At 42.6% G+C, this 27,948-nt stretch overlaps 1 protein-coding gene across 1 annotated transcript; it reads left to right on the forward strand.

Moving 5' to 3' along the window:
- Positions 1-7: 7 nt before the first annotated feature.
- On the forward strand, positions 8-27,948 carry naglu (N-acetylglucosaminidase, alpha). Its single transcript, XM_028819245.2, has 6 exons — positions 8-486; positions 7,052-7,199; positions 15,169-15,315; positions 16,826-16,911; positions 17,017-17,273; positions 23,798-27,948. Exons 1-6 carry the CDS (start codon positions 71-73, stop codon positions 25,012-25,014), a joined length of 2,271 nt encoding a protein of 756 aa, XP_028675078.1. The 5' UTR covers positions 8-70; the 3' UTR covers positions 25,015-27,948.

The raw sequence follows: 27,948 nt of genomic DNA on the forward strand, positions 1-27,948 counted from the left end.
AATCTCCGCTTGCTCTTCCGTTTTTTTCATGTGATACTCATCCCGCTCTCCGGGTGGGTCTGGAGTGACGATGACGCGCTGCTGTCACTTTCTTGCTATCACCCTCCTGGCTCTGGGCATCCCAGAGGCGATTAGCAGCTGGACGAGTTTAGCACATCTCCGGCCTCGTATAGATGACGGGGTGCAGACGCGAGCGGTTACAGAGTTACTGCGCCGCCTTCTGGGGGAGCGGGCGTCCGACTTTGTGGTGTCGGTGGACGGAGCGCAGGGATGGGCTGAAGGCGACCTGGACTCTTACGAGCTGAGCTCGACCAAAGATGACAAGGTCTCCGTAACTGGAAACACCGGCGTGGCGGCGGCGAACGGTGTCTACAGCTATCTGAAGGAGTTTTGCGGCTGTCACGTGTCCTGGTCGGGCGACCAGCTGCGAGTGCCCCGGCCGCTGCCGCGGATTCCAGAAGTGATAAAGGTCAGCTCTCCCAATAGGTAAGCGGGAGGAGGGAGAATGTGTCTGCCAGTTCTTCATGACACAGGGGTGAGGGACAACTGTCCCAAGCTGTCTATAAGCTAGGTGGCACACTATAATTATAATACATTTTATTTTTATAGCGCCTTCCTCATGCACAAGGCGCTTATGACAAAGTACTGTTTACGTCTGAATTATTTACATTCAGCTCCGTAATTTGGAGCAATAAACCAAGTAACGGGGGCATGGTGACTCAATGGTTAGCACTACATTGGTGTTACCAGGTTCCAGAGTCCTGGGCCTGTATCCCACTCCAGGCATTGCCTGTGTGGAATCTGCATACCTGGAAGGATACTAGCTAGCTGGAAAGTCTAAGGTATCCCTCCAGGAGCTGTTCCTGCCTTGTGCTCAATGTTTGTTGGGATAGGCTCCAGCTTCCCCCCAATCCTACTCTGGTTTAAAAGATGGATGGATGGAAAGTCTGAATTGTCTCAGTTTGAGTGAGTTATGTGCCCAGTGATCAACGGGTGCCCCATCCAGTATTCATTCTCACCTTGTACCCAGTGTTGTGGTGATAAGGAATCTACTCTCTGAAATCCTGAAGTAGACAAGTGTGTTAGAAATGAATGAAGTGGATAACTTCCCAGTAGGAGAAAGGTCTACCAAAGCAGTACAGGGTGATCTGGAACTTGTAGAGAGTGAAGTACTGTTTAGATTAAATTGGCTGTAATCTGTCAAATCACCAGGACCAGATAACACTTAATCCAGTTTTAGTAGACATAGCAGCACTAGAAGAAGTCCAAAGAAGTGTGAGTAGACTGATTCCAGGACTGTAGGGAATGAGTTATGAAGGAAAATTAAAGGAGATGAACATTTACTATTTAAGAAAGAGAAGATTAAGAGGCGACAAAATTGAAGTTTTAAATTATGAATGGAATTAGTGGAGTGGATCAAGACTGTTAGTTTAAAATCAGTTCAACAAGGACACAGTTGGAAACTTGTTAAGAGTAAATTTGCGCACAAATGTTGGGAAGTTTTTCTTCACGTAGAGAGTAGCATTGTATCAGTGAGGTTCATGGCTGGTGAGGCACTGACTCCTTCAAAGTCAGATTTATATGAATCCAAAAGAGTCACATATTTACTATTCCACTGGCAGCATGAACACTGACTACTGGTTATGTTTCATATCTCATCAGCATTCTTTACACACACATAGGTGAAGCGCATATTGGTCTAAGAACGAACGTTACAAATTCAGAGGAACAAATCTTTAAAAAGCAAGTAAATTAAAATTAATTCAAAAGAAGTTAATTAGCAGCAAAAAGAGGTCACTACTTAAGAAAGGAGTTAGAATGAAAACCTACAGCCGCTGGTGCCATCCAGGAGCAGAGTTGGGGACCCCTGTACTAGTGCATTACATAGTCTGAGCATAACATCCCATGATTTATATTTAACGTTTTTCACGATATAGCCTAACACTTTATTTGCCTTTTTTAATTGCTTCTGCACATGTAACCCCTTACAGAACCACAAATCCCATGCAGCCCTGCAGTTGTCATATTTTCCACCCAGGGCACTGTGGCAATAGCCTCCCACTGCCCGTCTCTTCTTTTTTGGAAAAAGGGAAATGCCAATCATCCCAGTCAGGATGCTCAACAAATTATACAGACCATCCTTTCAGTCAGGCAAGGAAACGGGGGTCCATCTCAGCCAGGGTGCCGGTCCATCCATGACAACATGAAACAACTCGGTTCCCGGTACCCAAGATAGTGTTACAGGAAGGTGCAAAAAATATTTCACCTACCTTAAAGCTGCTTTGAAATTAAAAAAAAAATATGTAGGTGTCAGAACCTCCAGAAAAGACACAAAACTTACATCTCAGGGGCAGATCCATCATTAGGGCATTCAGGGTACACAACCCAGGGGCCCGTGTGACAGCAAGGAGCCTTTTTACCAATCCAGGGGTACATTGAAACGATCGAATCCCCATGTGCTGAAATGACCAAAGGGAATACTGCAAGTCCACCAAACCCCCCCAATGTAGATAAAAGGATTGAGTCTCAGTGCACCAAAATGATGCTTGATGAAACAATGTAGAATTCAAGTACCGCAGTGACCAAAGGGGGCCAATCCCTGCTACCTGCTCTCCACTTGATGAAACAAGCGAGTCTCCGCGCATCAAACACAAGCACATGCAGCATGAAACTACTGGGTTTCCACTTGCGGAACTGCTAAAAGTATGACCACCTGTCTGTTAAGGGGCTAAGTCGCCCAGGGTCTTGGGGGGGGGGTCTTAATCCAGGCTTCTGACATTCAGAAAACCCCAAAATTTCACAGACATTTAAATAAAATTATTGGGTATAATATGTAGGTGGATAGATAGATAGATAGATAGATAGATAGATAGATAGATAGATAGATAGATAGATAGATAGATAGATACTTTATTAATCCAAAGGGGAAATTCACATGTAGGCTCACATTCAGTAAAAGAATGGGTCTTGTTATTGAGAGGGTGATGCCTTTTACTGAACCCATCGCTTAGATGGGTAGTGAATCCCACCTTCTCATAGTCTATTTTTTTTAAGACATTTCATGAATGATTTGCTCTTCCTTCAGTAGTCCTACTTTGGTGACAACTTCAAGCCATCATTTTAGGACAGTCAGACTGAGAGAGCAGATTGGTGTGTGAAGCTGGCATAGCTGCTGGTTGTGTGTACTGTGTGGTCATTGTTTATTGGGGCTGGGAGTGGGGGGGGGGTGCCATCTAGTACTGGGTCATTTGGCAATGGGAGCCATATAGTGTAGTCTCATTAGAGTTTGGCATGTTGAAAGAAGTGAGCTTATAACAAGCATAGGACTTGGTGTCCCCCCACTATGCTTGTTTCCCATTTATGGAGGGATTTTACAGCTTTTAGTTTGACACGTCTGTGGTGACTAATTAGTCTAAGGTTTAGTGCAGTCCTTTATAGGCATTTTTTACAATTACAGAAACCTGCTCGGAGTTGGTAGAAGGAACTGAATCAGCCAGCCTTGTGGTCCAAAGTCCAGGGCCTTGTGACGACAGGTTTCCTCACCCTTTAAAAAAAAAAGAAAACAACACAGAGGGTGACATTGTGCTGAGTCTGAGGAATGATGAATTAGTGAGTAAGTCAACACAAGAATCATGTCTTCAAATCCCTTATTTGTGTAGATCCTCAAAACAGCTTCTTAAACCAAAATATAAATCCAATAAAAAGTGCAGAAACTGAAGTGCATCAATACATGAAATGCAATGAGTATAAAGTTCAATGCTGGCCAATCATATTATGGTACAATTCCCCAAAAGAAGTGAGCGATACCCTTACAAGCGTTTCCATTGTACGTTATATTAAAACAGCTTTCTTGTTCATTCCGGTACGTTCTTCCTGCTTCCAGCAATCGAGGAAAGAATCTGGCTTCCCTCTACCTTCACCTTTTAAGCTGATTAAAGCTGTAGACATTTACAGCCAACCCTGAGCTGCAATCTCTCGTGCTTCTGGCTGTTCTTCCAAAATTGTCCCCCATATCTGAGACCCCCTCCCAACTTGTCTTAATACACGAGAGTGAAAACAAAGTCATTCGGTACCTCGCACATACAGTGCATCTGGTAAGTATTCACAGCGCATCACTTTTTCCACATTTTGTTATGTTACAGCCTTATTCAAAAATGGATTAAATTCATTTTTTTCCTCAGAATTCTACACACAACATCCCATAATGAGAACGTGAAAAAAGTTTACTTGAGATTTTTGCAAATTTAGAAGGTGCAGGGCATTTGGGCGGCATCTTAGGGTTTTAAGAAGAACAAAATGAAAAACACAAGAATGCTCAGCGAAACACTCGAGATAGCTACACGCACTAAACTGGTATGATGCGGGAATGCTGGGCTGCATCTGCCAGAGATGCATCACAGGGCAGCAGCCAATCAGCAGCAAGGAGAAATGACTAACGCTCTCGGATTGGCTACTTTCAAACCTCCCGCCTCTGAGTACAGGGGTATTTCGCCATCCTAAGCCGTGTTTTCCTCTATGGTTACTTTGTGTTCTCTCTACAGTAGTAAAAAATGTATACAGTATTATATTTTATATGGAAATTTAGCTAAATGCACTTTGACATTCTTTGATATCCTTCTGCTATGAAACATTCACACCTGTCATTGTTTACACATCAGGGTGGACTGTTTTGTCAATATGGAGCTGCACAGTAGAGTGGGTATTGGTATGGCTTGTGGTGTGTGTAAATTCACAAGAAAGAAACTGGCGTAGTCGGCAGGATTTGCACTGTGGTGAGGTTGCAGTGTGGCATCAGTGTGGAGCTGCACAAAAGAGTGTGGTGTGTCTGAGAAAGAGAGCCCAGCTGACATCATCAGGAAGCACTTCACAGTAGCAGTGGGAGAGGAACCAGTTGGTCCAGTATACTGAATAAAATTATTCTTGCGATGTGGATATTGGAAAAAAATGTTTTATCACAATGTCAAATATTAAAGGAAATTATGACCTGTCACACAACGTGTCCATGCAAAACAAAACAAGTCTGGCCACCACTACATTCCATGTAATTCCATTGTGAATTTCCCATTGGGATTAATAAAGTATCTATCTATCTATCTATCTATCTATCTATCTATCTATCTATCTATCTATCTATCTATCTATCTATCTATCTATCTATCTATCTATCTATCTATCTATCTATCTATCTATCTATCTATTCTGACTTTGCAAGCTATGAGAACATCTCACACTCGGACCTGGACATGCCTGTATATGCCGTAAACTAAAAATACACAGAACTTAAAGGGTTTCAGTTGCTGGGTCGAAAGCCCGATATAATGGTTGACAAGTAGGTTAAGTGGTGCAAGGACACCACCAGCATTGGGCACATTGGATAAAGTCCCTTCCAGAGTGTCCTAACAGAATTTTTGTGACCGCAGTGAAGAAGAGCCCTGGTGAGGCAGTGGTCACCAGTTTAGAAGGCAGAGCCTGTTGGAAGTGAGTGGTCCTCAGGCAGGTCAGTACCTTCAGTGCTAAATGAGACGCATAGAGACACATGGTCTCTCTGGCAGTTTCCACAAACCTTAACTGATTTCCTGTTTGGTCAGTCAGGCTCCTTCAGATAACTGTGTTTGTGACAACAGCTGGTAATAGTTAGGAAAACAATGACTTGGCCAGTAAGGACTTTTTTGAAACAAGTCAGTATCCAATCAGAAATCTCATAAACAACTCTGTAATGTTAGTCAATGGGAGCCATATGTGATTTATGAGAGGAGCCTTTTTGCAGCAAAAACCCCCGGAGCTCACCCACGGATGAACTACTGTGACGCTCCTGTGCAGCCTGAATTATCCTTGGGACGAGACCCTCCACTTTGAGAGATGAGCCAGGACTGTCGCCTCCCTTAGGTGACTGCTGTCCTTGAGAATGGCATTGTTTTTAAGCTTAAGCTTTAGGTTTTTAAGCTTATAAGCTTATCGATTCAGAATCAGTTTCATACCCTTAATTCTTAATCTTCAGTGGACGTCATTAGAAGCTCAACTGACATTCTTCTTGTACAGGAGTTACAAGATCTGAGTGCAAATCACCCCTGTGCATAATACATACGTACATTTCAGTAACACGCATAAAGTTAGTGATGATCATACTTCAACGGAGAGTATTGGTGCTAATGGTGGCAAGTCAGTTGACGTCATTTGAGAGGTTTGCTCCTGTGCGAAGTCTCGGGTCACTTCGTTTTCACTCTCATGTGAGAAGATGAGTGAGGGAGGGGTGGGGTGTTCGAAGAAACTGAGAACCTGGCAGCCGCTAGCCCTTTTGGACCTCTCAGTTCTGCAGTCACAGCCTGTTCCCCACCAGGCCCTAATGATCTCCATATGTGGAATGGCGGTTGCCCCCCAGCAGCCATGATACTTGAGCCCCATGGCTGCAGATTTTTGTTCCAGCTGGTTTCACAATCCAGTGAGTCATTTTTTTTCTTTTTTTTTTTTTACCTTTAAATAATTTTATTGTTTCATTAGCTGACCATTTTTGTTCTGTGACTAGGAAAAAAAAAACATGCTGGTACAGGTTCCACCAACCTTCCCAGTTCGGTCACCCATCCATCCATGAGTTCCTTCAAACCAGTTAAAAGCAGGCATGGGCAGGATGGAAAAACTGGGGTTCCCAGGACTGAACCTGAGAGCCACTGGTGTACAGCTCTGTCTAGCAAAGTGTGCAGGACATCAGAGATGCAGCTGTGGAAGACCATAAGATAAAAAATTGTAACATAAATATTGAGTAATAGTCCCTGTGAAACAACTGTATACTTTATTTCTAAGAAAGCTGGCTTTGAATTCCACATTAATGTCTGCCATTAAACCTGTGATGTAGAATTAGTAATGTCAAAGCAGCGTTAAAACCCAAACTCTAGTGGGCCTCAAACAATGTTGAATGTAAAAGATAAATAAGCTTGGTCTTTCTAACCTGGAAGCACTCAAACAAAACAGATGACGCGGTTGTGAAATCCAACATGGAATGGGGTTTGCTGCTTGCTCACCATTTTTCAGCATGTTTGTTGTTTTCTGTTCCCAGGTTCAGGTACTACCAGAATGTGTGCACACAGAGCTACTCCACTGTCTGGTGGGACTGGCCCCGCTGGGAGAGAGAAATCGACTGGATGGCCCTGAATGGGATTAACCTTCCACTAGCCTTCACTGGACAGGAGGCCATATGGCAAGAGGCAAGCACAGTTTCTCTTCCTTGATATTCTCATCTAAATTGTTTTGGAAAGCATTTTATGAAAGTATTTAGTATGAAATTTTTATATTGAGTTAAGCTGGCATGTCAGACTCCAATCCTGAAGAGCTGCACTGGGGATGCTTTGATCAGATTTTTGAGAGCTGAATATTGATCACTGATATCATGTCACTGGATCAGCTGATAACAACCACTGATGTGTCACTGCATCGGCTGATTCTGATACCAATATCATATCACTGGATCTGCCAATACCGATTTCGTGTTACTGGATCAGCTGATACTGATCACAGATTTCATGTTACTGGATCAGCCGATTCCAAAACTAATTTTTTTCCCTTTATCTCTTTAAACGACATTAACGTTAACCTTATGTTAATCCACTAGCCTTATGTTCTACATTAAAGTGTTAACTTTGGCTTTTTTGTAATTAAACTTTAGACTTACAGGTGTTATCTGTTCATTTTTATATTAACACCAGTAACGACGCACTGCACGATAGCATGCAGTGGATACACTTGACTTGATCATTCCTAGTTTTCATATTCTTTCTCTGTACATTTAGCATTCATTTGCTCAAAGGTTGATGCGCTTGCTGCTTCCTGAGCAGCTCTTCTTTTCTCCACCCTAGCGGCCCGCTTCTTCTCTTCTTTCGTCAGCATCTTTTGGCGGTAAAACTGATTAAGTACATTTCCTTTCATTTTTGACTTAAGCTGGCACTTAAGTCTTCCATCTTCCTTAAGAATGATTTAAGATATGAAGAGGTTGGGGAAGTGACGGCAAAGGTGGTAGGGATGAGAACGGCTCCCGTACACATGTGCTGTCCTGCTGGCCACTGCCAATAGCTGATTCTACAATAAAATAAAATAAAAACAAAATGAGGAATAACTTTGGAGGTCAATCATCACCACGAATGCAGATAGTAGATGTCACGTAGTATATGTGTACTGTGGTAAGCGGCCCGGACACAGACAAGCAGACATCGTTATAATCACCCAACACGCTTTATTTACAAATACTTATTTACAGGTGCACACACAACCCCAAAACTCCCCCAAAGTTCAGGCCTCTCACTCAATGCCTTCTTCACTACCTCTGCTCCTCTCCACCAAGCTCTGTCCTTCTCCTCTCCTGACTCCAGCCCTCGAACGGAGGGAGGCGGCCCCTTTTATAATCACCCGGATGTGCTCCAGGTGCCTCCCGATAATCTTCCGCCAGCACTCCCCAGTGTGGCGGAAGTACTGGCTGTGCACCCGGAAGCACTCCGGGTGTCCCTGGTCGTCTTTCCCCTAGCACTTCTGGGTGTGGCGGAAGTGCTGAGGACCAGGGCTCTCCAGGTATTGGGGTGCCCCCTGACAATGACCACGGGCCCCTGTAGAGTTGAGCTTCCAAGCTCAGTTCCCGTGGTCCCCAAAGCCACCAGGGCGGTCGCCCCCTCGTGGTCTGGAGGAGGCGTAATCCCTCCTCGGGTCCTTCCGGACATCCCGGCTGGGTGCCTCCCCCAGCCGCTTGCCACAGTACCAAATTTCAGGTCAATAGTTCAAATGGTTTGCGAGCTACAGGTGATTTAAAATCCTGGACAGACAGACAGCCACAGTAGCATATGATATAAGAAGAAAGTGAAATTCTGTAGGTTTATTGTTAAGTGACTAAAAATACTAAAATAAATAAAATCCTCTTAAAGGACACAAGGGGGCTCTGCCCCCTGCTCGCTTCGCTCGCCTACCCCCAGGGTTGGGTAACCTGAAATACATTGATGAATGTATGAGATATATCGAATTGTAAAGGTGTAGATGATGAACAAAGGAAGTAAAGAACCCATAGAATGGCACATTATTCTCCGTATTGTCCTTATACGCTTTCTATGCACTGAGAGCACATGATTTGTGTGTTGGAATTGTTTCAATTTCATTATCTTCACTTTTACTTTAAAGCTTCATTAAAAACAATATTTTCTGGAGACACATTGTGACATCACAACATTTAACTGCCCGTGAGTGAATATTGTTTCTGTTTCTGTAATAAATAATCCGAGTTTTTCTGTTTGTCCATGTGATTTATTGATTGTCATAGCAAAAGCTATTCTCACAGTAAACTGTAAACATTTTACTACGAATGGCATATCACGATCTCCTTTGGTGTGTAATGTTACTCGCGGAATATATACATCACCTTTCTTTTTGCCTGTTAAAATTTGCATCACTTCTCCGAGATCATCAATATACACCCGACCGAATTGTGTACTCTTTGAAATTTAACTTGTCGTTCCTTTAACTGTTGTGGGACCACAGATTCTCATAGCATATGGTCCATTATTGTGTAAATCCACGTTTTGTCCATTGAATGATGCGAATGCGAAAAGACTTTATTGTCTACTCTTTTTTTCAGACCTCAATTTGGCCTGGTATTTTTTCAATTACACCTGGTTCTGATGATTAATCACCTTTTGTTTGTGGTAATGCAATCGTTTCTATCTTTTCTTTGATACTGTAGTGACTGACATGACAAGGTGTCACAAAAGTTTTACCTGAACAATCACTGACTTCCTAACCCCAAACACAACTTTCTAGCACCCTCTCCAACACCCCCCCTTACCGCATGAAATCAATACCCCGCTATCAGTCCTCCGTGCTGTACTCCGCCTTCCCTCAATTGGACCTAACAGTCACTTAAAACCAAAAAGCCCTCAACCTGGGTGGGACGCTACAATACTTTCGAATTTTACTGCTTCCATATTCTGTACCTTTGTCTGCATGTGTATCGTGCCATCGTTTGTTTGAGCCTTTCGAATTCCACTGTTTTCATAATCTCTTATCTGCCTTTTTTCTCTCCAATGCCTTTGGGTCTCTATTCTCTGTATTTGCCTTATACGCTTTCCATGCGCTGAGAGCACATGATTTGTGTGTACTATGTGCTTTTACACAATTGATTTTTTTTTGATCGGTGTGCTCTTATATATTCCGTACTATCTTTGTGGACCTTTGCGGACCCCGTAGTGTCTTAACCCGTGCCTGCTTTGCTTCCGCAGTTTCTGACTCTTGTTGTAGGCGCCTGCGTTCATTGATCTTATCCAGGTGGGCTCGTGTCTATATCGTTGAGCTATATTGTGTTTCAATTTGGTGTAAAGCATTCAGCGGTTTGTACAATCCCAAGCAGCACATTATTCCTAACCTCACTCCGCAGTAGTGCCACTCACAATATGGCGGTTGTTTTATTTGCTATTTCCGTTAGTTGAGCTGTACGCGCCTGCGCAGTACGTCTCATGGTCCCATCGCCGTGTACCTGCATCCATGCCATCCGGTTTACCATTCTCGGTTAGTAATATGGATGCTTTTTAACTAATGAAATAATGTAGAAACAATATTAATCTTTAATACATATATGATTAAAAAAAACTAATATAAAAAAACTGTCACATTGTTTAATTTCTATAATGTACTTGTCTAAAACAAAGCTTAATTTGAAAAACGTAGTTTTCGCCAGTTGTCTAACAAAAAATAATGTATATTCTCACACATTGTAATTGTAAATATATTTATTATTTTTAATTATTAATTGCACTATAATTTCTTTTTGCTGTTAAAACATACATTTACTCTATATAATGCAGTTTTTTGCTTGTTTTTATCTTCTTCAGTGTATCAGCAATACATTTATAATTCTTGAGGTGTAATTATAAAAATGGATGGATTACCATTTCAGTTATGGAGTACTTGTTTTTTACCAAAACGTCTACTTTATGAAACACACAAAGAAATGGTAAACACAGTGCAGACTTTTAAAAAAGCTGCAAATCTATCAAATGTTCATAAAATGTTTATCAAGGAGGTATAAGGCTAACATGCTTGACAAGTTTACAAGTAAAATGGACACATTTTGCTGTTAAGCTAACAAGCCTGTTGTTTGCTAAGCAGCAATTTCCAATTCTTCTTTATGTTTTCTTTTTCTAATTAAAAATGAAAGCCTCTTTACTTAACACAAGCTCATTCATCACCCAGACTCACACAGGCAGTGTGTTGTGTAAGCACATAGTCATAAAAGCATCTTCCAAACTTGCCCACTAGAGGAGGATATCACCATCAAACCCCAGCTAGTAATGAGGGCAAGCACAGAGTCTTTTTGAATAAAAAGATTTATTACCACAAAAAAGCTGCCTCACTAAGAAGCTCCAAAGAACACTAAAGGCACAAATGACTTGCCAGGGTGCCTTCCCATTGCTGCACCATAATCAGCCAGCAATCATTAATTAATGCCTGTTTATGTGCCCTGCACCCTCCAAGCCTGAGCACACCATATTTATTTATTTAAAGTTGCACTCTGCCACAGACCTATTGTAAATGTGTCTTATCACAACTTTTAATGCATCATGTCAGTTTGGCTCCTGCTGTTGCTTCTGGAACACCTTGTCCCTTTGAATAAAATTGTTGGGTACTAAAAAATTGAAAACATATCTAAAAGGGGAAAGAAAATTGTCTTAACACGTAAAGCTAGAGTACACGCCATTCTTATAATCCACTTGGTTTTGTTCAATTTTTCTCAACCACCATTTACATCTTGTCATGTTTTAGCCAGGGTTGCACCCCTTGGTTGGAGTTCAAATATTGTTACATTTATTTAGTTTATATTCTGTGTTAACAGGATTTAATTTCTTTGTGTCCAAGTTTATTCTGTTATGTTTAGTGTGTGCTGTGGGTGGTTCCCCGAGAGGCGGGGCCACCTGTCTATTACAGTCAAGGGACTGCCCTCAGCCCTATAAGGGTGAGGAATTACCCACAGTCCCTTGCAGTCCATTGGATGCACTTGTGGTGTGGTGAGTTTCTACTGTGATTTTCTGTTCCCTTTGATTCTTTGTGATTCACTAGATGTTCTGTTTTTGATTTCATATTCTGGATCTGTGACTGGGACTCGTTTTCATTTGGATTCCCACTGCCATTTCTGTCCTCCCATGGCCGTGTTTATTTTGTGCCTCGGAGCATTTTTGAAAACATAAATGTTATTTTTTTATTTTTTTGCTACATTGCCCTTTGTGTGACTGTCCAGGTTTTTGACAGTATTTCCCCCTCTAGTGGGAATTTTGAGTATTTTTGGGACTTTTGTGCTTGGGAACTCTCAAGTGCATTACATGTCTTTTGTAATTTTTGTTATTCTCATTTAGTGCTGTTAAAGGTAAAGATTTCAAAGTTCTGATTCATTTTTTGTAAATAAAATCTATTCAATGGTGTTGAATTGTTTTTGTGTTTTTCCGCATGTTTTTTGTGGCCGTCATTATTTTTACTGGTAACATGGCCATTACTAGCAACAAAAACACATGATGTATAAAGTTCTGCCCATTTACTATTGTAATTATCCCTGCTTGCAGATAAACCTTTAATAGATTATCAAGCGATGTTGATCTGCTCTTTGTCAAACATACACATTTTTGGTAACGTTTTTTGGATTCTCTGTTGGGTTTGACAATATGGCAGATTGATTTTTTGAGCAATGAAAATTACACAGTTTTGACTGCATCTCATTTCCAGGTCCTACTCCAGCATAGTTTCCTCCATACTGCAGTTTTTCCAGAAGATTTCAGGCAGTAGAAACAGAAGTGAGGAGTACATAAGATGAACTTCTATCCAATAAAATTAAGTTCTGTATTTTAATACAGACTTGTTTATGGGGTAATCCTGTCTAATTTTATTTATTTATTATATATTTTGCATTTTTTCCTCTTTCCTCATCCTGTGAAGCACTTTGAGCTACATCATTTGTATGAAAATGTGCTATAGAAGTAAATGTTGCTGTTGTTATCCAAGAGTGGCGGCCTGTTGCATGTTAGTCAGACGTGCAAGTAAAAGTTTTACTGTACACGTCACAACTGATGGATACCTAAACTGAAGTGTGACCCTGGGTAGGATGACCAGTTCACTCCAGTGTGCCAACTCACCCTAACATCCTGTAGCATATTTGGAATCATTCAACAATCAGTCATTCGTTTTGTTTTATATAGTGTCTTTCACATTACCATGTGACAATGCCAATACCACCATCATCACCACTCCATTTAGCACTAACTAGTCACTTTAGTCGTTACCCTTTGTTTAGTGCCTTTTGAATTCAGGCCTGCTTTATATAGCATCTCCTACTGTGAGATCTATAGAAATGCCATTTATAAAGTACTAGCTAACACAGCTGAAATAAAGGAGGAAAGTAAAGTGTTTTTTTTTTATTATTTGAGAAAAATATAATAAAAAAGTGTTTTTTTTTATTATTTTGAGAAAAATATAATAAAAAACACCATTTTAAAAATAAAAAATGAACAAACAATGAAGACTCATTAATGTGCTTGTCTTGCGGTATGTACTGTATGTTATCCAGTTGACGCTCAGAACTGGCCAACTCTATTTAATTTAAAAAGCAACAGGCGGGCGCGGTGGTGCTCAAACATAAAGAATGTCACCTCCAGTTCACCCTCTGGTGGTCGTTCCGAGTATCACAGGATGATAACATGCATACACAGGGTTGCCAGATTAGAAAATTAGAAATACGGGACACTCTTATAATCTCTCTCTATATTACTATATTTATAAATTTATACATGCCCGTTACACACCCAGACCAATATATTATATATGAGTAGAGACATAAGTTAAAAACATGAAGCAAGGATTTTAATGGGTTCTGAGGAAAACAAAAGTAAAATCATTTGAAAATTATTTAATACAAGATAAAAAAAATCCGTAAAAGTGAAATCATTCGAAAATATTGTTTTAATACAGACAACAGAGAAATATTATTATTATTTAATACAGGCAGTTAGAAAAAAAAGTGGGCTGTGGCAAGTAGTAACAAAACACTTTGTTGACCCTGTATGTTGCAATGCTGATCCAGGACTGCAGCAGCACAGCTGGAGAGCAAAACAGTAAGAATGTCGCTGTCCTCAGCCAACCATAGCAACTGAACAAGCTGCAAACAGGCAGCAAACACGAGTTTCCTTGTTACATTTGGTTTATTTTCATCAAGAGAATCTGAGAAAAGAAAGTATAATTACTTATAAAGTTACAACTAAGTACCGTAAGAAGGTAGTAAAAATATTTTTTTATTGCGAAATTTGAAAATGAACTAAATGCGGGACATTTTTGTGTCCCTTATAGGTCAGTACGGGACAGGGGACAAAATTATCAAATATGGAACATGTCCCGTATATAAGGGACATCTGGCAACCCTATGCATACAAGACCGCAAGATCACCCCCCACCCTACCCAGAAGGGGGTGGGTTAGGGTTGATTTCACCCTCCAGTATTTTTAGTTGACCAATGAGAAACATGTGTACCAAGTTTCATGAAAATCGCTCCAGCTGTTCGGAAGTGATGCTGGAACATACATACATTGACTTTTATATCTCTCTGTTATAAAAAAAATCTGGTGACGAGACGTGATCTTTTGAAGAGACACAGAGGGACACTTTCACTTCCCATGAGACGGACAGGTCACGTCATACTTACAAGCCTTTGGAAGCAAGTCCTGTGATGCACATGCAGAGCAGTTTACAGAGAATGGAAGTAGAAAATGTATCGCCGTTTAAGAGGGGTTTCAAAGGGGCAACCGCGTCTCCTTGGTGTGTGTTCAGCCTTCCTCTTCACAGTGGTGTGAAGTGCTGGAGGGGGGAGGGAAGGGCAAGGCAAATGAAGTGCAGATCACAAGGCAAGGCAGCAGCAGCAAGCCAGCAGCTGATCGAGCAAAGAGGAGTTAAAACAAAAATGTATTTGTTTCCCATTGTATCACCATTTAAGAAGGGTTTCGGAGGAGCGGCTGCATCTCCTTGGGGTGTGTTCAGCCACCCTCTTCACAATGGTGCGTAGTGCAGGCAGGGGGGCAAAACCCCCTAGTATATATAAAGTATGAAGTTGTGTGATTTTAGTTATTGACATGTTGTTACAATCACCCTAAACAGCTCTTCTTCCACCTCTAGGTGTACCTGTCCCTGGGTCTGAATCAATCGGACATAGACGCATTCTTCACTGGCCCGGCCTTCCTGGCCTGGGGGCGAATGGGAAATTTACATTCGTGGGGTGGACCTTTACCACAAAGCTGGCATGTGAAGCAGGCATCCCTGCAGGTAAGATGAAGGGAGCAAAGCGCGGGAGGATGGAGTCCTGTCACACATCTCGCTACGGTGGATTCAGAAAGTATTATGGCCCCTTCAATTTCTGCACACTTTATCATGTTGTAGGTTTCATTTTAAATGGATAAATTTGCCATTTTTGCCCATCAGTCTGCACTCACTTACCCATAATAACAAAGTGAAGGCATTTTTCAGAAAGGTTTTGCAAATGTATTAAAAATCCATTCCTAGAAATTTTCAGACCCTTTGCTGGGGTCCTCCAGGTTGTGCTCAGGTGCATCGTGTTTGCTTTAATTCTCCTTTAAATGTGGCAAACTGAATGGATTAGACATTCTTTAAAAAGACAGACAGGTTGTGTATAGAAGGTCCTACAATACACACTGCATGTCAGGACAGAAAACAATTAATTTAAAAAAACATCAGAATTATATTAAACCGGCTGCAATTTAATAAAGATACTACATAAGGAACAGTGAGGTGATTTTTGAAAAACGTTTTTAGTTCACCCAACCTCTATTACACAAGTAGTTTTCTTAGCTATAGATAGAGTGGAACCCCGGGTCACGACCGTAATTTGTTCCAAAACCCTGGTCATAACCCGATTTGGTCGTGACCCGAAGCAATTTCCCCCCATAGGATTGTATGTAAATACAATTAATCCGTTCCGGACTGTACGAGCTGAATGTAAATATATATTTTTTTAAAGATTTTTAAGCACAAAAATAGTTAATTATACCATAGAATGCACAGTGTAATAGTAAACTAAATGTAAAAATATTGAATAACACTGAGAAAACCTTGAACAGATAAGTAACTGGCCAAGAAGGGCCTTGGTCAGGGAGGCAACTAAGAATCCAGTGGTCACTCTAACAGAGCTTCAGAAGTCCACTGTTGTCATTGAGTTAAAACTGCTCCAGAGTGCACACCACCTCAGACTGTCTCGACGGTTCACCTTTCAGCACCATAGTGACCAGCAGCATATAGGCAAAACAATGCTGGAGTGGCTTTAGGACAAGTCTGTGACTTTCCTTGAGTGGTCCCACCAAAGCCCAGACTTACACCCCATAGAGCATGTGTGGGGAGAGACCTGAAGATGGCAGTTTACAGACACTTCCCACTTGATTTAATGGAGCATGCCAGGAAGAATGATATAAACTGCCCCAATCCAGGTGTGAAAACCTTGTAGAGACTTACCAAGAAGACTCAAAGCTATAACGGCTCCCAAAGAGGCTTCTACAAAATACTGAAGTAAGGGTCTAGATACTAATATGAATGAGAGATTTCAGCTTTTGTTTTTTTTTGGTTTTTTAATAATTTTGCAAACCTCTGCAAGCATGTTTTCATTTTGGCATTATGGGATATTGAGTGTAGATTGACGAGCAAAAATGACACATTTATCCACTTAAAATGATATCTTTAAAACACTATAAAGTGTTCAGAAAATGAAGTCTTTCTGAATCCACCATATTACTGAGTCTTCTGTCAACTCTTTTATTTGCTGCAGAAGAAGATCCTGGACAGAATGCGGTCTCTGGGGATGATTCCAGTCTTGCCGGCCTTTGCCGGTCACGTGCCAGCAGCCATTACCAAGTAGGTTGCATAAAGTCACTTTCCTGGTTTGAGTGAGATTTTCGGGATGGGCGAACTGTTTCACCTGAGGTTCCCTAAAAAAATTTTTTTCTTGTTTTCCATCAGGCTGTTCCCCCAAGCAAACGTGACACAGCTAGGGCCATGGAGCCACTTTGACTGTAACTACTCGTGTTCCTATCTCCTAGACCCTCGGGACCCCTTGTTCTTGAACATTGGCAAGTTGTTCCTCAAACAGCAGCTCCAAAAGTTTGGGACAGATCACATTTATAGTGCAGACACTTTTAATGAGATGATCCCTGCGTCGTCTGATCCTGTTTACCTGTCTGCAGTTAGCAAGGCGGTGTTTTCTTCCATGACGGCAGGTAAGGCTCTTCTGTCTAACAGGGGGTCTGTGTTGAGGCTGAAGAAGGAAGAATCCAGAAAGCCTCTAAATGAAGCAAAGTGGTCCCACTTAGAAATGTGCAACACCTCTACCGGTTATTGTGTTAATGTTTGCCTACCCAAGTCTTCATGTAGTCCACCCAGCCTGCTTTGCAATTTTCACACTTTTTACAGCATGACCAGTTTGGGAGCCCCTTCACACATAACGACACATTTGTTCCGATAGACAGTTGGAGGTGCTAGGCTATTTTTATAGGCTCATAAAAGCTTTGAAGATGTGATATGTTACTGTACTGTCGTGTCTCCCCTAATGACGGCATATGGTTCAGACCAGTACGGCGTTAGTCGATTTAATTGTTGTGGTGGTGGGACGCCCCTTTAATGGAAAGTCTGGGGAAGAGAGCCTATCCAGAACAACATTACCTCCCCCGGAGCACTAGAGGGCAGCCTTCCCTGGTGTGCAGCAGTGCCACAGGTTTGGAGCATGAAAGGTCAACCCTGCTGGGGCCCATAGCCACCACTGGGGGTGCCTGGGGAGCTAATAAGCCCTTAATTGCAGCACTTCCACCACACCCGGAAGTGCTGCCGAGAACTGAGTCAGCGAGCACCTGGAGCACTTCTGGTTGTTTTATCAAAGGAGCCAGCAGCCACTAGTCTGTGAGCCAGAGTCAGATGGGAGAAGACAAAGCTTGTTATTATGTCCGGTAATTTGAGGCTGATGACAGCAGACATTCAATGATAGACACTGAGGCCAGAAATTATGTTAACTGCACAGTTGTTTTTTTTGCTAAGACTTTTTGCAACCACTTATACAAAGACATCTCTAAACCCCACTGCGGCGCCCCCTGCTGCCTAGGAGTACTGCCAAACATTATTACATTTATTTCAATACATAACACTTGTCAGGAGGAGTGGAGGAGGAAAGACAGAAGAAGAGTGCTGTGTGCTTTTGTTGTGCTGAACTGTGTTGTGCTTGTGGGAAACAGGGGAAGGCGTTTACCACGAGGGAAAAAGAAAATAAAAAAAATGTGTGTGCCTTGAACTTGTGCCCCAGGTGCCCCCTAGTGGTCCACATTGTTAAGCACATTGATGTTTATTAAGGGGACGGGGCCGTGACTCTGTCTGATGTCATTTTCACTTTGCTGATGAATGATACAAAGCAGCATCTGTGTGCAGCATGCACTGAAAACCTAGACGCACGCCAGCAGCTCCCAGGGTGGTGCCTTTGTGTAATTTTCGCCATGACTTGATGCAACCTCCCCTAAGCCAACCTAACCTAACCTTAGCATAATACAGGGTGAGTCAAAGTTATGTTAACATTTGAATGGCGGAAACAATTTATTCACAAAACATACTTCCTATGTGCAAGATGATTTACAGGAATGTCTCAACCTGTTCGCCATCACGTTCAACACACAAAAACCAACAAGCGAGAGTACCATTTAAAGCCCGGACACACATTTCGCAAGAAATAGATAATACCACAGTCCGTATTCTGTCCTTCAGGTCATTGATATCATGAACTTTCCTGCTATACACGCATGCACCCTCACCATACCCCATAACCAGAAATCACAGGGTGTCAAATCAGTGGAGTGTGGAGGCCATGACAATGGTCCACCACAACCTGTCCATCGACTTGGAAAGGTGTGGTCGAGATAAAAAATAATCCATTAGTGTTTTAACATAATTTTACAATATTATTACTTTAATACAACTGCTTACGATGGCATTTCAACACTATTCAATTTCATCTATGGTATTTCTGTGGACTGTGGTGGGTTGGCACCCTGCCCGGGATTGGTTCCTGCCTTGTGCCCTGTGTTGGCTGGGATTGGCTCCAGCAGACCCCCGTTACCCGGTGTTCAGATTCAGCGGGTTTGGAAATGGATGGATGGATGGATATTTCTGTGGAAACTCCCACCGTTAAAGCACATTGTTAGTGACAAGTACCAGAACTGAAAGTGCGGGTTTAGGCAGCTTGTCTTGATTCAGAGGTGAGGCCCGCACGTGGACAGCTTCACTGATGTCCTTTAATATGTTCTGCACATGGGGTTCAGATGTTACCCATATAATAATTACTTGGTCATTCTGGTGACTCAGCTTAGGTATTTTAATTGCAAAAATACAGAGAGATTCACTCAAAAGAGGCCCCAAATATTCTGTTGTAACTCCCGTTAGCATGAAGCAATCTAAACCAAAATACACATTTATACCTTATAATTTTGACTCGCCCTGTACATACTTCACATAAATTAATAATAATTATTGAAATACAGTAATAATAACACATTAATTACAATATTATTACTTTAATACAACTGCTTTTGATGGCATTTCATCACTGTTTGATTTCATCTATGGTATTTCTGTGGAAACTCTATTGTTAAAGCACATTGTTAGTCTGGACATTGTTAACTGAGTCAAGACTGTATCTCCATTGTTAAGGTAGACTAAAGGTAGCTAAGCTCTCTGCCAGTACTTAATTGATTTGCCTGTGTTTTATGACTAGCAGATTACATTACTTTTTCCAATTCATTTTAAAAGTAAGACCATGCAGCGCTACCAGGAATTTGTAGCTGCTGCCCAGTTTCCTCATTGTTGCTTATTTGATGACACAATTGTGATATTTCTCAGCGGAAATGTCACTCAGTAGTTGGTTCTCCTGTCACCGCACATCCCAGGCCTCCATTTTGCAGCCAGACGTCCAAAAAGCATAAACGCAAGTTCACTTCCTGATTGGTTAAAAGGAACTGAAACACAGAATCTGCCTGCATGTCCTCTCATACCTGCAGTGATACGTTCAATAAGTATATGGAAGCTAATTAGTGTAGTGCTCATCAGAGTCACTTTATTGGTAGCAAGTGACACGTACCAGAATTGACTGTGCAAGGGAGAAAGTGCGGGTTTAGGCAGCTTGTCTTGATTCAGAAGTGAGGCCTGCACGTGGACAGCTTCACTGATGTCCTTTAATATTTTCCACACATGGGGTTCAGATGTTACCCATATAATAATGACCTGGTCATTCTGGTGACTCAGCTTAGGTATTTTAATTGCAGAAATACAGGGAGATTCACTCAAAAAGAGGCCCCGAATATTCTGTTGTAACTCTGAATCAATCTGAACCAAAATATGCATTTATACCTTGACGTATGTGTAATCGATTGCATTACATGTGATGCTGGAAGTGGTTTCCATTTCTGCCAGACACAGTTCGAGGTGGTGCTCCATGTTCCTGAACGTATCAGCAAGCATCTCACGGGGGAATAGCTGCAATTTCATGTTGGATGTTTTCCTTCAGATCTTCCACAGTGCGAGGCTTGTTCCGATAGACTTTTCCTTTGAGCAGACCCCAAAGGAAGAAGTCTGGTGGTGTCAGATCCAGCAACTGTGGTGGGCCAAAGCCCCTTTGAAATGACCCTGTTGCAGAAGAAGGACTCAGTTTCTGCCATAGTCCTTGCCAATGTGTGAACCGTTGCTCCAATTTGCTGAATGTAACCTTCCATTAACTTGTGATCATCCAGTTGATTCTGACATTGCTTAAACAAATTGGTGACCCAATAGGTTCGCACCGTGAAGACGCGCTGCTCAATACTGTACACCACCATCCTGATGAGAAGTTGAGTTACTGAGTGAAGGGGTAACCAAGTGAAAGCGTGCTCAACTTATCATGTTTATACACAAACACACACACACACACACAGACATAATTCCAAAAAATGGTATTGTCGGACTCGGGTACGGTCTAAAATGTTGAGATTCATCAAAATCTCAGCATTGAATTTTTTGATGATTACAATACTTTACCTATACTTTGTATACAAAAAAGTGGGAATTCACACCACTTCACTTTTTGCACTTTATTGTCTTGTGGATTTCATTTGAAATGAATACATTTGCCATTTTTGCCCATCAATCAATCAAAATTCCATAACGACAAAGTGAAAACATGTGACCAGAACTAAGTCAGGGCCTGAAACTCCAACCAATTTTACTCCAACCAGTTGCTTAATAAGGCGCTGAGTCTTGTCATTAATTAAACCAGTTCTTTAATTCCATGGCTTGTTGCTGCTGTCATTGTGCATTAGCAGACATTTCCGAAATTGTGGATTTTGTCTTTTCTAAGAGCAGATCAGCATTCCTGAGACCTTCACCTTTCTTAATTTTCAGATATTGTGTGATGGTCACAGTTTGCTGGTCCTGTTTTGGCTCATTTTGTATCTCATTATTGTTTGGCTGCTAATTAAGGAAAAAGAAGCAGTTGAGGGGTCAGAGTCGTCAAGAGCAAGTCAAATAAAATGAATTCAAAAGAAGTTAATCAGCTGCAGACCTAGATCACTAATTAAGAAAGGGGTTAGTATGAAAACCTGCAGCCACTTTGGCCCTCCAGGACTGGAGTTGGGGATCCCTGATGTAGAGTCTCATGATTTCTGTTCCACCCGAGAAACAACTGTGAGTAGAAGTTTTAAGTTTGTCCATTAAAGGTCACAGTTCATTGAAGGCTTTCTGAGCACAGCAGGAAGCACTTCACTGTAGTTTAATGCTGAATGTCCACAATTCACAAAATGGCAATTTGTCTCTCCTGCACGGACACACATTGAGACATCGGCTGTTATTGTTTACAGTCCATCCGTTTAGCCACTGATTTGAAAAAGATGAACATTGTGAGTCTCACTCATCAACCCCTTTGTTGTCCAGTTGCACCCCCTTGCTGGCAAACCTGCAGTAGTCCTGCAACTGGAAACATCTTTCAGTTGTGTGTGTCACCTGATATTGGTGATTACCTTTGAGCCCCAAAATCCCATCTCTACCCATTTTCTGGAACTTTTGTGCCCTGAGTCTGTAAAATCAAAATCAGCCACTGTGAACATCGGTGTGATTTTAATGTGGTCCTTTGCTGCACCCTGGAGGTTTCAAGTAACACTGCAAATTGTTCTTGACAGCCATAGAGGAGTAAAAGTTCTACCAAACTCAATTCATTAATCAGTATATACAGTCGTGGGCAAAGGTTCTGAGAATGACACAAGTGTTGGTTTTCACGAAGTTTGCTGCTTCAGTGTTTTTAGATCTTTGTGTCAGCTGTTTCTCTGGTGTACTGAAGTAGAATGACAAGCATTTCAGAAGTTTCAAAGGCTTTTATTGACAATGACATGAAGTTTATACGCAGAGTCAGCATTTGCAGTGTTGGCCCTTCTTTCTTTTTCAAGACCTCTGTAATTCACCCTGGCAAGCTGTCCATCAACTTCTGGGCCCAATCCTGACTGATGGCAGCCCATTTTTGCAGAATCAATGCTCAGAGTTTGTCAGAATTGGTGGGTTCTGTGTCTTCACCACAAGTTTGCAATGGGATTAAGGTCTGGGGAGTCTCCTGGCCATGGACCCCAAATTTTGATGTTTTGTTCTCCAAGCTCCTTAGTTCTCACTTTTGCCTAATGGCCTGGTGCTCCATCATGTTGGTCACCAAAATGTTCTTGGATGGTTGGCAGAAGTTGCTGTCAGAGAATGTTTTGGTCCCATTCTTTATTCATGTCTGTGTTCTTAGGCCAAATTGTGAGTGAGCCCACACATGAATGGTCTCAGGATTCTTTACTGTTGGCATGACACAGGACTGATGGTAGTGTCGCTCACCTTTACTTTTTTCCAGATGCCCCAAACCATCAGAAAGGGGATTAATCGGAGAAAACGACTTGACCCCGGCAGTCCTCAGCAGTCCAATCCCACAATATCAGTCTGTCCCTGATGTTTTTCTTGGCTTCTTTGCTGCCCTTCTTAACACCCACCAGGCCATCCTCCACAAGTCTTCGCCTCACACACACCTGACTGCTGCCATTCCTGACCAAGCTCTACACTGGTGTTGCATGCAGCTGAATCAACTTTAGCAGATGGTCCTGGCACTTGCTGAATTTTCTTGTGCGCCCTGAAGCCTTCTTCACCTCTTTGTCCTAACTCAGTCGGCATGACAGAGTGATCTCCAGCCTTGTCCTCCTCAACACTCTCACTTGTGCTAACTAGAGAATCACTGAAATGATGTCAGCAGGTCCTTTTGTGGCAGGGCTGACATGCAATGGTTTTTTGGGCTGAAGTTCATTTTCATGCACTGAGACGTGGGGCAGCAAAGGGAGACGCAGGGGAAGAAGTTAGAAGTGGCCAGAAATGAGAATGTTGGGATGTATATGTAGACTTACAAAAAAAGAGCAGAATATGAAATGAGACTATCAGTGGTCCAGCAAAAGTGGGAGAGACATCTACGAAGATCCAGGAAAGTAGGCTAGTAAAAGGAACTTTGCAATTAATTGCAATTCATCTGATCAATCTTCAGAACATTCTGGAGTCGATGCAAATTGCCATCATAAAAACTGAGGCAGCAGACTTTATGAAAATTCATATTTGTGTCATTCTCAAAACTTTTGGCCATGATTGTAGTGCCTTTCAAAGTAATTTCACAAGGGTTCACTTCAGCAGCTAACAAAATGTGTGTTTTTCTTTTTTTTCTTGTGTTCTGCAGTTGATCCTCAAGCTGTCTGGCTCATGCAAGGTTGGCTTTTTGTCCATCAGCCGGATTTTTGGAAGCCTCCTCAGATCAAGGCTCTGGTGCTTGGTGTACCCCTAGGCAGAATGATTGTGCTTGACTTGTTTGCAGAGTCCACGCCTATTTATATCTCCACCAAATCCTTCTACGGCCAGCCCTTCATCTGGTGCATGCTGCACAACTTCGGCGGGAACACCGGCCTCTTCGGGACAGTCGAGAGTATTAACCAAGGTCCATTTGATGCCCTCCATTTCCCTAACTCTACCATGGTGGGGACTGGCCTTGCACCTGAAGGCATTGAGCAGAATGCTGTGCTGTATGAGCTGATGAGCGAACTGGCGTGGCGGAAGGAGCCTGTCAACCTTCTGAAGTGGGTGTCTGCTTACGCAACACGCCGCTATGCCAGCAGCAGTGAGAACGTGGCAGCTGCCTGGCGCCTCCTCTTCCAGAGCATCTACAACTGCACCATCCCGTTCTACCGAAACCACAACCGCAGCCCACTGGTTCGCCGGCCGTCACTTCGAATGGACACAAACATCTGGTATAATCGTAGCCACCTGTACGAGGCCTGGCGGCTGCTCTACCTGGAGGCCAAGTCGCTGGCATCTTCTTCAGAGACCTTCAGACATGATCTCGTGGATGTCACAAGGGAAGCCCTGCAGCTCCTTGTGAGCGACTACTATCAGGAAATCACTACTTACTTTGCCAATCACCAGTTGACTGAGCTGATGACTGCGGGTGGAGTCCTGCTTTATGACATTTTGCCTGAATTGGACAACCTCCTGTCTAGTGAGGGACACTTCCTGCTTGGCGTCTGGTTGGAACGGGCGAGGGCTATGGCACTGGAGGAGAAAGAGGCTGACCTGTACGAGTTCAACGCTCGCAATCAGATCACACTCTGGGGCCCTAGTGGGAATATCCTGGACTATGCTAACAAAGAGTGGGGCGGTCTTGTCATGGATTACTACACCCAGCGATGGGGGCTCTTTGTCAGCACTCTGATTGAGTGCATTGACCAAGGGGTTCCTTTCAAGGAGGAGGCTTTCAACCGTGCTGTGTTCCAAGTGGAGAAGGCCTTTGTGGCCAGCCGGCGCAAGTATCCCGTTGAGCCAGTGGGGGACACCTACGAGATTGCCTCCAGAATATTCGTGAAGTATTACCCACAAGCTGTGTGGAACCTGCGGAAGGCATGATGAGCCTGTGACAGTCCCCCATGGTGCCCCCCTTGTACTCCAGCCTCCAGGATGTGCCAGCTGAGAGGATGTTATTGAATCAGTGCACCCAGCTTGGACATCTCCAAACTCATCTTTAATTGTGCAATGTGGCATCTTGTACCAGTATCGTGCTCCCCCGGTAGGTGAGGTGATGCTTCACTGGTTTCATCCTGTTCATGTTTCTAGCAGACTGACCTTGGGTGGCATGGTGCGGTAGGGCAAGACCCAGACTCAACCTGTTTATGTTCAAACCCTCAATTGGGAATGTTCTAGACTCAAAGCATTACCAGGTCTCAAATCAGTGCCAGGTTTTGGTAGGGGGAGTCAGTCAGTCTGCCAGTCAGTGTTTAGAGGTATACTCCCACCAAAAATGACATCTTGTTATCCGCTGTTTAACCCCGCATTATTTGTTATGATGGCCGAGATAATCGTTTATTAAAGAAACAAAAATTCCCAATGCAACGGGCTTTAGTGGGAGCCCACACTAAACAACAGCAAACTATTTAAGAAAAAAAAAAATCTCCAGTTACTCGTCTCACACCATTGATGCGTCAGGCAGGCATTCGAATACACACAGCGTCCCAAACAGGCGTATTTTGGCTAAAAATTCAGCTTCGGAAAAATCACTTCGTGAATAAACGGCTTGCAAATGTGAAAGTGCTTTTGAATCAAAGACCCTCCTCCCTTTTCATTCATTGGTCAGTCCTGCCCAGCAACAGCTTATTCATTGGCTATCATTATGCTTCGCATACATGTGTGTGAAAAAGTAAGTGCACCCCAGGGAAATTGGGGATTTTTCTTTAACATAACTGTACAGGCAAATGATAGATCTTCATGTAAACGGTGCCTACAGATAAAGGTGATATATAGTTGAATTAAAACACAAGGAACATTTGTCTTTTTAATCATTTATTCAGCAAATATATCAATAGATGTAAGAAAAGTCCACCTTTGGCCACAGGAGCTGGTATTGTCCCCTTTAGCCGAAATGACTTCATGTAGGCGGTTTGTAGTCCCTGACATTGACTCGGTGACGTTTGTGACCACTCCACCATGCCAGATTCCTTCAGTCGCAAGATGTTTGTGGGTTTTTCTTGCATGTCCTCCCAGTTTCACAACATTTCCCTGGGATGCAAAGCTGGGCTTTGACTCCTCCAGTCCATATTTCTTCTTTTTGAGCCATTCCTTGTGGTTTGGATTATTATCTTGTTGAAAGATCCATTCAACTTCCAGACTGGTGGCCTTTCATTCTCATCAAGCAGACTTTTATCTTCTTCCTCTTCATCTTTTCCCACTTCTGTGTGGGGGCAATGTGCTCGATCAACCTTCTCCAAACAGCTCAGTCCTGCTCCTCCTCAGTCAAACCCTTTACCTTCAGATCATGTTTTACTTTATCTGTCCACTTCAGCTTTGGCCTCCCTTACTGTCTCTTCCCCTGGACCTCCACTCCCATCACTCTTTTGCCCTCATCACATGTCATAACACTTTAGCCTACTTTCCTGGATCTTCCTAGATATTTCTTCCATTTTTGTTGAACCACAGATGGTCTCATTTCTTATTTTGCTCTTTTTTTGTAACTCCACATATCCATCCCAACATTCAAATTTCCAGCCACTTCTAACTTCGTCCCCTGCGGCTCCTTTTGCTGCCCCACATCTCAGTGCAGTACATCATTGCTTTGTTATGATGCGGAATTCGATGACTGCAACCTGCAAAGCAGCCCCAAACCAGAACATTTCCACCACCAGGCTTCACAGTTGGTGTGAAGTTCTTTTCGGTTTGCGCCCAACATCTCTGCTGTTGCTGTGGCCAAACAACTCCATGTTTGATTCATCTGCCCATAGCACATTGCTCCAAATGACCTGCTCTTTCACTAGATGTTCAATGGCAAGCTTTAGCCTTCCTCTGATGTTCTTTTTGGACAGCAGTGGCTCTTACCTGGTACACCTCATATGCAGGTGAGGTTTGTGTGATCTTCTTGTGATCGTTGTGTGTAGCACCTTCCAGAGCCATCTGCAGTAGTGTACTGGAGTTAGAGAGGAGCAGTGCTCAGCACTGCGGCCTCCCTGCTCAACTCCTTTACGTGAATCCCATACTCATCGTGGCCTGTGTGACATTTCTAAATTCTCCCTGTGTCTGTGTGCACAAGACATACAGAAGATTTGTGTCTGCTTGAGAGAGAATACCCAACTCCTGATTTATTCAGGAAAAGCTCAGTTTCTCCATGGTCCAACATTGGTTTCCCAATATGGTGTAATGTTTATTTTAAATGGTCTTTCCCCAGTAAGCACTAGCATAGCAAAATGACAGATTTGAAAACGTCAAATAACAACTCACTTTGCTTTATATGTTGCACTTCACATGGCCAGTTTGGGGCTTTAAGTGGTACTGCTGTGGTACAGGGCCCCTTAGTGACTGCAAGGCTCCAAGCAGTCATTTTGCTTATTTATGGTTAAATAAAAAGACCAGTAGATACAGTGGCCTGGTCACGTGTACAGAGTACAGCTGTAATTGAATGAAAAGATGGAACTCTGGAGAGCGCAACATACAATTGTCCGTGACTGAAAATTGGTTTTGGCAGATACAGGCATATCTTTTTGAAAGTTTGTCCCTGCGCCTTATTAATTGTCATTGCAAAGGCCAATCTAACAGGAAATTGTCTGCGTGTAAAAATAAAACGCAAATTTTAATCTGATGGGGTCAGGGAAATCTGGGGAATATGGACAGTTTGTGAGGTAGGAGCTGCGATTGTTTTACCCCCCAGTACATTGCGGTGAATGCTGAGAACAGTCAGTCTAGTGCCTTTACAGAGACTTCTTGCTGGCATGAGGTTTCTGAGAAGAATGACGACTGAACCAATTTTAAGTTTGACTTTATGCGGAGGCATGCCAGAGGGAGTAATGGCTGCCCGAC

Source organism: Erpetoichthys calabaricus, chromosome 14 (assembly GCF_900747795.2).
Source record: "Erpetoichthys calabaricus chromosome 14, fErpCal1.3, whole genome shotgun sequence".
Lineage (NCBI taxonomy): Eukaryota > Metazoa > Chordata > Cladistia > Polypteriformes > Polypteridae > Erpetoichthys > Erpetoichthys calabaricus.